This window comes from Polypterus senegalus, chromosome 10 (assembly GCF_016835505.1).
Source record: "Polypterus senegalus isolate Bchr_013 chromosome 10, ASM1683550v1, whole genome shotgun sequence".
Classification (NCBI taxonomy): Eukaryota; Metazoa; Chordata; class Cladistia; order Polypteriformes; family Polypteridae; genus Polypterus; species Polypterus senegalus.
The window spans coordinates 42,806,108-42,820,858 of NC_053163.1; the positions used below are offsets into that span (position 1 = coordinate 42,806,108).

Sequence of the window (14,751 nt, forward strand, 5' to 3'; positions counted from 1 at the left end):
ACAATTACACTCTAAATTAAATTTTCCAGCAACACATTTATTTCACTACCATCAAATTAGAATCTTTGTTAAGCAAAACCTACCCAATTTCCCTTACCTCCCACATACTTCTATTCCTGAAGAAATATTGATCAGTTTTGAGGACTCAGACAGCATTTCCATAATATATAATAACATTTCAAAGTCCCTCCCTTTCAAAGATCCCAGAGTACAGCGGGAAAAGGAGTGGAAGGTAACAATGCACAGAATTCACTCAAGCTCCATACGAGCAAAGCATACAATTGTTCAACTATCTCTCACAAGTAGTTTCCAATTTCAGGGTATTTTACTGATAGTCTACAGTAAAGAGACAAACAGTTGGACATGAATTATATAATGTACAGTTTTAAACAGAATTAGACTGTCTCTCACAGCAAAGGAGGAAAATACATTCTGTACACTGTAAAAATATATTATTTTGAAGGAATATATCTCATATTTTGCCCCAAGAGATTAAAAATCTCATGTAGCAAGGTACTTGCAAGATTGTTTTTCTCAATTCAAGATAACTGGTCTTAAGATATCTGATTTAGATGTAAAGTGTATTTCCAAGAAAATTTGGATTTAAAAAAAGCACAACTATGAGAGAAAAGCCTGTTATCAATACAGTGATGAGCATAGAGGAAAATATATTATTATTTCAAGAACCAAAACTTTCTAGGTGTTTTGTTTTAAGAAATGAGTAAGAAACAACGCAGAGACTAAGACTAAACTATTTTTATTCCAGAAAGGTATTAGAAGACAACCTTGATTTACATAACAAAGACATTTCAGATTAACACTTGCCTAATCCAGTGGCCTTTCTCTGTAACTAGTATGATTTAACAGATGGATTCCCTGCAAAGGGTAGTACTTTATTATATTCTAATGGTAACATCTTTTTTTTCAAATCAGAATGGTCTCCATATTTTAAAATAAATGACCCTTGCATAATGAAATGTGGCTGGTGTTTTGATGCAAGAATTTTGTCACTGTGTCATAAAAATGGCTTAATCCAAGCAGTTTTGCTGGAATTTATTAACTAAAAAGAAAAGTTCAAGAACATAGGAATGTTTAGAATTTTTATATACCTCAATGATATCCCCAAGGTAGTACTTCACAAGAAAATATATTTTGTTTTTCAGGCATATACTCTAACAAGAATTAAAATCAACGGCCTCATAGCATCATCAAAACAGGTGGCCTTATCAAGGTTACAGATTTTAATTTCATGAACATAGCTAGCTAGATAGATAGATAGATAGATAGATAGATAGATAGATAGATAGATAGATAGATAGATAGATAGATAGATAGATAGATAGATAGATAGATAGATAGATAGATAGATAGATAGATAGATAGATAGATACTGTATTAATCCCAAGGGGAAATTCACATACTCCAACAGCAGCACACTGATTGGAAGTATATAGGAGGAACAGGACTGGAGAAAGCACAGTCCCCTGTGGTGCTTCTGTGCTGCTGACCACAATGTCAGACCTGAAGTTCCCAAGATGCACATACTGAGGTCTGTATGTAAGATAGTTCACGATCCATGCCACCAGGTATGAATTTACATCCATCTCTGTCAGCTTGTCCCTAAGGAGCAGAGGTTGGATGGTGATGAAGGTGCTAGAGAAGTCCAGAAACATAATTCTTACTGCACCACTGCCTCTATCCAAGTGGGAGAGGGATCGGTGTAGCATCTAGATGATGGCATCCTCCGCTCCCACCTTGTGATGATCTTCATCCCATCCCACACTTCCTTCATGCTGTTATTCTGCACCTTCTGCTCCAGCTTTCTCTTGTATTGCTCCTTCCCCGCCCTGAGCTGGACTCAGAGTTCCTTCTGCACGCGCTTGAGCTCATGCTGATTACCGCATTTAAAAGCCCTTTCCTTCTGGTTCAAAAGGCCCTTGATGTCACTTGTAATCCATGGCTTGTTGTTAGCATAGTAGCGTATTGTTCTTACTGGAGCTACAATGTCCATACAGAAGTTGATGTAGTCAGTAGTGCAGTCAACAACCTCCTCAATGTTCTCACTATGTGACCCCTGAATGGATATCCCAGCCCGTAGTTCCAATGCTTTCTCTCAAGCCTGCTCTGCCTCAGGGGACCACTTCCTGAATAAGCGTGTGGTTGTAGGTAGCTCCATCACTCTTGGTTTGTAGTGAGGCTGAAGCAAAACCAGGTTATGATCTGCTTTCCCAAGTGCAGGGTGAGTGTAGATATGACATGCCTATCCTATTGTGATACCCAGCAGCAGCAGATGAGGCGCCCCCACTCCGGAGAGAAGAATAATAAAATGACACACAAAAATAGGAATAAAAAAATTAAGTGAGCTGCTCACAACCATATCCTTTGAACAGATACACAATATAAAATAATTGAGTGAAAGTCAACACAATATTACATTATATACATTACATTATATATATATATTACATTATATAATAATACAACAATTTCAGAATTGTTATATATCTTTCACAAGAATTCTCTTAAGATAGCTGTGATTTCCTTTGCTAAGTCTGGTACAGTGGAACCTCAGGTCACAATCATAATTTGTTTCAAAACTTTGGTCGCAACCTGATTTGGTCGTGACCCGAAGTAATTTCCCCCATAGGATTGTATGTAAATACAATTAATCTGTTCCGGACCGTATGAGCTTTATGTAAATATTTTTTTTAAAGATTTTTAAGCACAAAAATAGTTAATTATACCATACAATGCACAGTGTAATAGTAAACAAAATATAAAAACATTGAATAACACTGAGAAAACCTTAAACAGAGAAAACTAACATTGCAAGAGTTCACGCTATAGCCTTGCAAACCGCTCTCTGTAAACACTTGTTTTAATAGGTTTTAAGCACGGGGAAAAAAATGAACATTTGAAAAATCCGTAATTTATACAAAAACTAACCATAAACAACCAAGAAAACTAACCTTGCATTAGTCGAGTTCTGGCATGAAGGAAGTGAGGAGGAACTGAATGGAGAGGAGATTACAGTTTTGAGGTAAAGTCTGTGAAGATGTGGGTTCGCTGAATGCTCCCATCTCGCTTCTGGGAGCCCTTAAACTCGTCACCGTCAGTAATGTTACCGATGAACACGACAGTAAGGCACAACAATGGAGCAATCGGATGGTGCAAAAAGGGCCAAGTGCTTTTATTAAAATCAACACAACAATCAAAAACAAAGTCCAAATTAAATAAAGTGCAGTGCTTTCAGAATCCTTCAATAAATAAATGAACCCATAAAAACTCAATAGAAAAAAGTCTTCATTATATACAAGATTAAAACAATGCTTGAAGCAGTCCCTTTAAAAACAAACCTGGGGCATTCTTTAACTGCCTTTTCAGCCTTACTGCCTTCTCGAACTCTCTCTCTCTCTCTCTTTCTCGAGCGTATACGGTTTACTACAGCATTGTGACTGTGTGTGTGTGTGTGTGTGTGCTGTGAAATGAAGTGTGAGTCCCCGTCTTGCACCCCAAAACACGAAGCTGAGTCTCAGTACTTTAACAACACCAGCTCTATTCAGCTTGAAACAGCAACAGCATGGTTATTTATTGTAGCGGGATCTTTATAATGTTCCTTGTATCACCCATCGACGGCAGGCGCTTATAGCATGTCCGTGATCTTTTTGCATACGCTTATATGGCGAACTGCTACAGCGCTGGGAAACTGCGATTGCTTTGGGACGCTCTTCCGCATGTCGTCCTGTTGGATGGAATCCCACAAGAGTTTAGAAACTCACTCACACCAGCCATGATTCTTTTTGAAGGTAAAGTGTAGGTTAATTTGTTTTACGTATTTTTACGTATTTTGTATTAATCATTTTTATATGAATAGTTTTGGGTTGTGGAACAAATCATCTGAGTTTCCATTATTTCTTATGGGGAAATTCATTTTGATATATGAGTGCTTTGGACTGTGAGCACGTTTCCGGAACGAATTATGCTCGCAAACCGAGGTTCCACTGTATTTACATTTCATGTTCAATGATTACACGTTGCTGTTAAACTGATAATGTATAAATTATAATGAAATTAATAATAGTTGAAAGAGCATTATATTGAATACATTTTTAAAATTTCGTGTACACATTTTTATTTCTAGTAATTGAAGTACCTCTTCCAGTTGCACAATTTTTCTCTTTTTTATCTTGTCATTGTAAATATCTATACAAACTTTCAATTAACTTACTCTATTCAAAACCAAACTGCGAATAAAATAAGTTTGGATCGTTTTTTAAATAAAATGCTACTTACGGTCGAGTAATTTTTCTCAAATACCGTATCTGTTTGAGGGATGAGGTTGGCACCTACCATCTGGCATTCAGAGGGGGTTGTTCTTGCTCTCATTTCAAAATTCACACCACTGGATAGCTGAGACTGTGACATTTCCAACAACACCCAAAATGGCTGTGTTTTTCAAAAGCTGCTGCCCTACCATGCAAATGAACCTCTGATTCCAACCCATTCAGCTGACATTTCATGTGTTGTCACATATAACGTTACAAACTAATGGCGAATATAAACATGTTATATACCAAAATTTTCAGTAGTTTATTTAATTATTTTATACTATTTTAAAACTGATTGTACCTGGTGGGCCAGTGGGCCCTGGGGGGCCAGGTCGACCAGGAGAACCAGCATTTCCAAATCCTGGTGGGCCAGGAGGTCCTCTGGGTCCTGATTGTCCAGGTAAGCCGGAGTCACCTGATGAAACAAATTTACATTATAAAAATCCAAATTGCTCAAACATAGCAATAACAGAAATTTTGACATTTCTGCCAATTATTTATGAAGGCTACTATGTATATCAACAACATATCATTGTTTTTTTATTATGATGTGAATAAAAAATAAATACAGCCTATAAATCCATGTTAATTATATTACCATCATCTTAAGATACAACTCAAAACATGCAACCAATAATAAAATGCTTATAACATTACTAATTTACAAATGTTTCCTTTGAACCTGCATTTCTGTTTTTCATTAAAATAAAAGATCAATAATGAGGATTAAATAAAGTACAATACATATTGTACATTCCAGTCATACACTCATTATTAAAGCAGATTATTCAAATCCAAGAGTTTATCACAGCAACACTGAGCACAAGACAGGATCTCTGAAAAGGGTACCAGCCATACATATATGGCATGGCACACTCATACACATAACTACACTTACTCACATCTGGCTATTTCAGTGTTGCCAAGAAAAAACATTTTTATTGGGGAGTGAGCTATAAAGACACAAAGAAAATGTGCAAACTTCATCGGGTTTCAAACCCAAGACTTTAGAACTGTGACACAGTAGCACTAACCACTTTGTCACCTGAAAAAATGATAACAATAACAATAAAATGCTTCATTTATTACCTTTTGGTCCTGAGACCCCATCGAAGCCTGGCCTACCAGGTAGACCTGGGCTTCCTGGGAATCCAGAATCTCCTTTTGGTCCCGGTTGTCCTTTAATGCCTGCTGGACCTGGTGGACCCTGTGGTCCAGGAAGACCAAATCCTGGCTCACCCTGAAAACAAAACAAAAAAAAAACACATTACATGGCAAAATCATGCACACACTCTTAAATGTGTCATGAAATATGTTTTATATTGCTTGTTTCTTTAATTCTTTAATTATTTCTTCATTCATTTATTTCATTGACACCATACACAACATGAATACACCTTGAAATAATAACTGTCATTTCCACTCATCAAATATGACAGGGTGGGCTCTGGCAAGTACTATGTTTGATGGGTCAATCAACAGTAGAGTGGATGTGAACCTTCTGTCATTAAGAACCAAATTTAGAGTAGATTTTCTTGAATTAAAGTAGCTACTTCATGTAATAATTCTCTTTAACTTTTTCTTGTATTCATATCCATCACAAATGCAGACAGTCATAACTTTGAACATGCTCTTGGTTGATCAAAGGGAATGTACAATGTTTCCTCAGTCACTAATCTTTCTCACCTTGGCACCTGGAGGGCCAGGAGGGCCAGGAAATCCATCTCTTCCTGGTCTTCCAACAGCTCCAGGTACGCCTGGAACACCAGAAATTCCAGGAAGTCCTAAAGCATAAAAGCCAATAAGTTAATAATAGACCTATGGTTTTGGAAGTTAATTTACAGTCACTCTTTCATTTGTTAATTTACCTTAAAATATTTCTCATTCAGAGGTTAAATCCTATGTCTTATTAAACATTTTATGTAAAGGAATACTCTTTCCAAAAATAATATTTTTAATATGTTACTTATCCTAATTAGTTTGTAGTGGTGCTCATGAAAAAAAAGAAACTATGTTTTTGTTGAGAAATGACATACGCCAGATTCAAAATGAAATGGTCCACAGAAAATGATTTGAAAAAAATCAGTGGAAACAAATTGTCACATAACTCGTGTTGTGTAATCCACATGTCCGTTATCCATTCAAATTCTCAGAATGTGCAAAATACATGTGTTTTATGCTAAAGTACTATTGATACTTATTTCCGTAAAACTCAGCGCAAAACATAAACAATAAAAAGGCACATTGAAGATCCACTTCTCCCCATCATTCATTGGCCAAGAATCCTATCCACAATTCAAAGCATAGTTTATGGGAATGGGTCTTCTTTATTTACCTTTTATGTTGACTATGCTATATAACGTAGAAATGCTGTATGCTATGCTTGCTAACTTAGCCTTGGGACTGTAAAAAGAAAAAAAAACTTTCGTTTACATGACTTCATATTTACTTTGTTTAGGGCTCTATTCATTATTAACTTATTCTTTATTAACCTGGCTATGGAGTTCAGAGGGTGATGTTATCTGTGCAGAACATAATATAACTTGCGTTTGTGATGGCCACCATCTAGGCTCCACCTCTTCCTGTATTGTATTTGTATCCACTGCTTTTTGTACTTGACCTTATGCTTTCATTTGTGAATTACAAACACTGTGTTGTGGTTGGTTACTGTTCTGTTTATTAGATTTATGATCATTTTGCTTGTCTTTTTTTCTGCAGCTTGTCACCATTTCATACCGTTCAATTTAAATCTTCTCTAAGTCTTTTCTTTACAAAAACATGAGATTAAAAATTTTTCTCCTTCTTTACAAACTACACGTAGTAAGTAACCTATATAAAAGAAAATTTTTGGGGGGAGCATTCCTTTAACTATGTGGTTATATTCTACCACCTTTTCTTGGTAGAGTCAGAAAAATCAAGAAAAAAGCAAGAACCACAGACACTTGGAATTAGCAACCAAGATGTGTAGTAGATATTAAAACTTCAGGGACTTTCAAAACTAGACTTGATGTTTTTTAGAAGAATTAAGTGGATAGGACTGGTGAGCTTTGTTGGGCTGAATGGCTTGTTCAAAACAGTTTTGGACAAATTCTTTAAGTGATAATTTGATATTTCTCAATTTCAAATAATACAGAATATAACTTAGCAATCCAGCCACAGGGTAAGCATTAACCAGTGTGTTTTGTCATGCCCAAAAGAGGTATAAAACGAGGTTTGTGATACTTGCACTTAAGCAAGATAAGTCTATATTCTAGTAGTGTGGTATAGGTTGGTGGTTCCAACACTCAGTCTTGGTGAGTGGGGACCCACTGTTACTGCAGCTTTTTGTTCCAACCAACTTCTGACTCTTACCCTTATTAAGAGAGCTCTCCCAGTTTCTATGCCTTGGAGTAAATGTATAAATTACAAGACTAAGTTTGGTAAATTTTTTATGTATTAAGCAGTTAAATGGGAATAGTGTGGCCATATCTGCATCCTGATTTTCATTCTGCTTTACCAGATGTTTTGGTTATTTAATCCATTATTTACTAATTTGTGAGTCTGACGCTGAAGTTGTTTCTCCAAGCAGCCTTTCATTATTCAGTGTTGTTTGTCCTGGAGTCTGCTCTGCCAGTTTTTAATGGTCACTATTGGGGTATAAGGGAGGAAACTACACAGAAAAAGGGCAAAATATATGAAAAAATAAAAAAAGAATTAAGAAATTTAAAGCTATAGTGAAACATAATATTTCTAAATGTCTTATAAATGTAAAAATCACACTCCTGTGTTATTGTGCATGCAAAAAAAGAGAAATTAATAAAAGACCAGTGTCACACACATGCGAGTAGGAGGCAGCTAAAGGGCTTGAGTAATTATAATAAAACATCCGACCAGGGAGCGGCGGAGTGCGCTGACTGTCTTTCTCAGTTCCCTACACACCTTTCCCGGGAAATCCTGCAAAGTTCTGGTGCCTCTGAAGACGTCACTTCCGAAGCCGGCCCCTTTGATGAAGTCACTTCCGAAGCCAGCCCCTTTGATGATGTCACTTCCAAAGCTTTGATGACATCAGTTCCTCTCAAGACCTTTAAAGTCTCCATCTTAGGCTACTATAGCCAGTTCTGTTGTGGACTCTGTGATATGCACATTGTGTATGTGATTCAGAAAACCCTTTTGCAGCTGGGAAGACAATATACGGGTGGCTGCCCCAAACCTTTAAAATGTCTTGGACACCAATTAATTAAATGATTAATTATTTGGTTTTTATACAGTTTTACTCTTGAATAAAAGCACACTTGTTTCTTTGATTTGTTATAGACTCAAGTCAAATGTATGTTTTTATTATATAAATAGTAACAAAAACAGCAGCCCACCACTCAAAGCGCTACATTCAGGGAGGAACCGGGATTGAACCAGCAGTATCTTCATTATGAAGCAGCAGTTCTAACTCCTGCATTAGCAAAGCAGGTATCTATGTTTCTGCTGTGAAAGATGCAAACACACACATGGATGGAAACATCTTTACTTTGTATTGATTGATATTTGGATTTCAGTGTTCACACATTACACACTTCACGTCAACATTCTGTTTTTATTACTATAACATATGAAAAAGTTTTCTGTTTTAGTTATGTGTTATCTGTCATCCTACATTTACACAGATCGTTGTAGACACGGAATACACATGAAATGTATGTGTTCCAAATAACAATATATTACCCTATACAATTCAATGCACCTCACACACAGATAGAACAGACTTGAGCTGGGGGGACTAAAGCTGCGTTGGTGGGGATGAGATAGCAGGCTGCCTGCTGCCAGTGCTGATCGACACATTTGCAAAACAAAAAACGCTGATGAGGAGGTGCAAGGAAATTTATGGTGGCTTGTGATTACAAGTTTTTTCATAGGCTTCAGGGATGCTAATGTTAACTTAAGAAAATGACCAACTTTTCAATCACTTTTGGTGATGATATCATCATACCTCAACTTAAAACACATTTGCACAGGAAAGAATTTAACTTACCCTGACCTACTGTCCCTTCTTTCAATTTACCCCCTTTGTACAAATATTCTGGATCAATTGTGATGTATCACAAATTATGTTTTTTGTTCAGGATTTTCTTTTAGCATTTTGTATATTTTGTGTTTTCATTGTGATTGTCTCCTCCTATTCTTATTCAAAGGTTTGTGTTTCTTGTATTTATGTTGATTTAGTGCTTTTTATGGATTTTATTTGTATCCAATGTTGTATGTGCTATGTTGTTCATTTTGAATTTCTATGAAGCACTTTCAGCATGGGAAAGGTGCTATATGAATAAAATATATTATTATTATTACTGCTAAGGAAAAACAATGAAGTTCAGTTAAAATAAATTTTTTGCAGTTTAATGTGCTCATTCATATCAGTGGGATTGCTGTTATGGTAAGAGTAGCACAACATTGTGATTGATCATTCTCTAGTTCTATATATAAGTGTTTTGGATTAACTTTAGTTCAGTATCCCTTAGCTCAGATCCAATTATCCTTCTAGGAGACTTTAATAGCAATTATGACTCTTCCAGCTCAACTGGTTTCCTTACCCTCTTCTCTTCCTTTTCAATCTCTCTGTCTCTATCACCTCCTACTCATTCAGTCATTAACTTTACTTCATTTTCACATTCAACCTTTCCTCTCCACCTTCCCCATCTACTAATCCTTTGCATATCTGACATCATTTTTTGTTTCTTTTTATGCTGTTCATACTTCCTTCTCTCCTCCACCAACACAAATGAAAGAAGTACCTCCTGTCTGTTTTCTACAACCTTTCCTAATTCTGTCCTATTTGCACTCCCTTCTCCTGATTACTTCAGCCAAATCTTGGTAGAATCTGCTACAGACACTCTCTTTTCTTTCCTAACTTCTCTTGTTGCCCACTGTCCTCTTGTCAGTCACCCCTGCTAGTGCCTGTCCTCCTCAGCCTTGGATATGTTTCACTCTCCATTCTGCTTTTAGGGAACAGTGCTTGACTGAAAATGCTTGGCATAAGAAGACATTACCATCTGTCCTTGATAGGTATAGCTTCCACCTCTCTTCTTTCTCTGCAGCTTTGCTATCTGCAAAGAAATTCTTCTTCATTCAAGACTTATTCACATCCTCTTAAAGAAATACTTGCCACCTCTTCTCTACCTTCAAGTTTCCGTTGTCTTCTTGCTGTTCCAAAATCTTCATCTTTCTTTCCTTCTTCTCTTCCACAGTCACCAATATCAAAAAACAGTTCATGACCCCAATAACATCCTCTGTCTCTCCTCTGTGTTTTTTTCTCTTTCCTCCTTATTTACTGTAAATGGCTGTGTAATTTCAGACCTACCAGCTGTACTCTGGACCCAATTCCTTCACACACACTACAGTCCATCTCTCCTTCCTTGATCCCCTACATCTCTTTTTTTTTAAACACCTCACTGACCTCTGCCCTCTTCCCTACTGATTTCACTAAGTCTTATGTTATCTGCCATTGAGACCTACTGTCCTGTTTCCCTTCTGCCATTCCTGTCCAAGATCATACAACACAGTCCATAACAGTCCATAACCAACTCTCTTCATTTATCTCTGACAATAATCTACTAGATCCACTTCAGTCTGGATTACACAAGGGTCACTCTACTGAGATTGCACTGCTTTCAGTCACTAATGCTCTTAGACCTGCTCAAGCTACTTCTCTCTCCTCTGCCCTTATCCTCCTTGTCCTTTCATCTGCCTTTGATATGATTAATCACATTTTCTCTTCCCTCAATAAACTTGGAATTAGTAGTTTTGTTTTGGACTGGTTCAAGTCCTACCTCTCAGGCCAATCCTTTGTTGCATCCTGGTCTAACTCCTTGTCTTCTCCACAAACACTTTCTACAGGTGTGGCTCAATGATCAGTACTGGGTCCACTTCTCTTTTTCTGTTCATTTGTTCCTTAGGTAAAGTAATTTAATCTCATGGCTGCTCCTACCATCTCTGCATTGATATTGCACAGATCACTCATTTCCCCCTTACAGTCCAAAGCACAAATCTCCAGTTGTCTCTCTGCCATTTCATCATTGACGAATGATCATCATCTTAAACTTAACCATTCAAAGTCAGATATTTTGTACTTACTCTTTGATTATCCTTCCTCAGATGTGTCCCTAAGCATCACCCTGAAAGATGTCACCCTTTCACCATCAGTCATGGTCAGGGATCTTGCAGTGATTTTGGACTCCTCGCTTTCATTCATCAAGCTTATTTCTTCAATGACCCAGTTCTGTTGATTCAGAGGATTCAACCCTTCCTCACTAATTTTGCCATGCAACTCCTTCATGAGACATCGGTCCTCTATTGGCTGGGCTATTGCAACTCTCTCCTGATGGACTTCCTTCAGCTGCAGTCAGACCTCTCCAACTGCTCCAGAATGCAGGAGCTCGACTGGTGCTCTATGTTGCTCGCTTCACTCCAGCTACCCCTCTCCTTTGGTCTCTCAATTGGCTTCCTTTTGCTACAAAGAACCAGTTTGAAACCCTTGCTTTGACCACAGTTCTCTGAATGGCTCTGCTTTTCAATATCTCCAATTGTTGATCTGTCCTTACATCACCTCAAGAAGTCTCCAATCTGCCTCTGCCTGTCTGCTAACCATTCCTCAGGTGTGCTAAGACTCAACAATGCTTCTCTGTTCTTGCTCCAAAGCTGTGAAATGTTCTCCCTTTTCCTATTCGAGCAGAACCGAATTAATTTATGTTTAGTTGTCTTTTGAAAGCACGTTTATACTAAATATTTTGAAACTGCTTAGTTTATCTCCTACATGGCAGCTGCTGTTGAAACAGCAAAGAGTTTAGGATACTTATTTTTTTAGTATTCTAGTTGTTCTAATTCATTTGTGATAGTTTATGCAGTTCTCTGTTGATTTTGATGCTTTCACCTTCATTCTTGTACGTATTTCACTTGTTATCTATGTCACTCTGGATGAAGGCATTTACTAAAAAATTAATAATAATAATATTTGACCCACCTATGATGTTCCAATATTGGTGATTGAAAGATGATGGTATGTGAAAATACAAAATATATTATATATATTCTGTGTTGAGATAATAAAAACAAGGCCTGAAACAAAGTAGGTAGGATATTTTTAGGCTCAATGATAAAAATTATGTTTTTTAACTTTATTTTCTATTTTCTATGTTGAAGTATTCTCCTCTGTTTACTCCTACCACAAATGCATGGTGTCATAGATCGTTTCTAACTACAAAAATGCTGAATGTGAACCCAATGTCAGTAGGCCATTAAATACAGTGTACAATAAACAAAACATATAACAGGTCTCCACTGATAATATATAAGAATATTTGTATTTAAAGCATCACACCTTTAAATTACAACTTTAAATTTAACTTTAGTTACAAATGTGTGTACACAAATGGAACAAAAGGAAATTGCCATACAAAAACTGACGATTTGAAAATTGTAACAGTATGAGCATGTCAATACATTGTTCCTATGACAAATTTATTAGTCTTTGCACTAGTTTAATAATTCCTGCATTCAGAAACATAGAAATCTGAAAATTCATATTATACATATAAGTATTATGAACTTCAATTTATACAACAAGAATCTAAGACATCAGAATTTCCAGATTAAAAGATATGAATGTACCTTAAATGTTTAAAACATTTAATAATATGATTATCATTTTTACAAGTCTGGTTTTGATTTACCTTTAGGCCCAGGTGGTCCAGGAAGTCCAATTCCAGGTATTCCAGGATCACCCTTCGCCCCAGGCTGGCCTGAGAATCCTGGTGAACCTGACAAACCAGGGTCACCTTACAACAAATAAGAAAACACAAATAAGAAGATAATGAAAGAAAATGCCTTACTTCGGACCAAGACACTTTGCTGTACCTAAACTAATGGAATAAACGGATTGATGTATTTACATTTGGTGTCATGACAAATATCCCCTTAAAAAGACTGCAATTATAAGCATATTCCTTAAGCCAAGTTACTCCAGCATTTGAAAGAATAATGCAGACAGCTTCATTACATGTTCTTTTATACAATGTAAGAACACAGTACATCTTAAGTACTACATTTCTACAAAGAAGACAGTCTCCCTACATTTGACAAGAAACATATGAAGGAACAGAATGCACTAATGTATAATAAAAAAAATAAAATTTTAAATAGATTTCTGTTCAAAAGTACCTCCTATACTTAAACAGAAGGCATAAATAGTTAATGTGCAATATTTAAAGAAGAGAGTACACTCTATGGTCATAACGTATAAGTAAGACTGTAGGAACTAAGATAGCATTAAATAAAATCTGCATGACTGGGAGTCCTAAAAACAATATGAAAACAATAATATACATAAACATGCTTCAGCTGCTTACTGCTTTACAATTTGTAGGTTTATTTCCCAGAATTTTTAAAAAAATGGACTAGAGTGTCATTGCCAGAGCACAGGCTTGTGTAAAGACAAAACTGCAGTACCTTGTTAAAATAAAAGCATCCACATGTAATATTACTTAAGGGATTAAACCATAAAATACAATCAAAATAAGAGATAAGAGACATGTTGCATGGAACAGCTGAGGTGTTAAAAGTGATAGCCCAAAAACATTTATAACAACAGATTAAAACTAAGTTAGCCATATCTTGGAGCTCCCTATATCTGCATAAGTAAATCACAAACCCTGTCCTCTTTTATATGTATTTGTGTTGCTTTTACAGCCCCTATTATAAGTGTTTTGCAACATGAAAGTCTATAAAAAGTTTAACAGCCTATCAAACTATTAACTACTGCCTGCCAAATGTACTAGTTTGACAGAATATCTTCTAGCATGGAACTAGCAGGATACTACACTACCAATAATTTTGATCTCTGCTTAATCAACATACTTTGTTCAAATAACTGCCTCCAGCAATGTTTTATTCGAAATGACAGTGTGATAGATGGCCGGCCGTTCATCCCGGCCAATACCCCCACGCCGCCAGGTGGAGCCCTCCCTGCACCATGGAAGTGCCCCGAATGCCAGCAGGGTATCATGGATGCTGGAGTTTTCCTTTACAGCCCTGCTGGATACCATGGGGGCCGATAGAAGGGGTTGCAGGGAGGAACAGTGACTATTTTCCTTACACCCCAGAAGTATGTCCGAGTCACATGGAGAAGGGGAATGACGTGCGTCCGGGGTGAAGAAAAGGACTTTTTATCTGACCCAGAAGTGATAGGAGATCAGATGGACTGAGGATTGGAACACTTCTGGGTCAGGGAATATAAAAGGATTGTGGGAGCTCCCAGACGGCGAGTATTGTTTAGTGTATTTGTGATTAGTGAATTTAATGAGTATTGTGGAGAGGAGGGTGCTTTGTGCACTGTTGTTAATAAATATAGTCTATGTTTGGACTTTTATCTGGTGCCTGGCGTTTTGGACAAGGGTTCAAGGGA

General features: G+C 36.8%; 1 protein-coding gene across 1 annotated transcript in view; it reads right to left on the reverse strand.

The window, feature by feature from the left end:
• The window catches only part of col4a5 (collagen, type IV, alpha 5 (Alport syndrome)), a 481,130-nt gene that overhangs the window by 167,507 nt on the left and 298,872 nt on the right, over positions 1–14,751 (reverse strand). Inside the window, exons 28-31 of the mRNA XM_039765771.1 lie at positions 13,022–13,126; positions 6,015–6,112; positions 5,418–5,568; positions 4,630–4,743 (exon numbers count right to left, since the gene is read on the reverse strand). Coding sequence (XP_039621705.1) covers positions 4,630–4,743; positions 5,418–5,568; positions 6,015–6,112; positions 13,022–13,126 — 468 coding nt within the window. The remainder of the gene's footprint in view (positions 1–4,629; positions 4,744–5,417; positions 5,569–6,014; positions 6,113–13,021; positions 13,127–14,751) is intronic.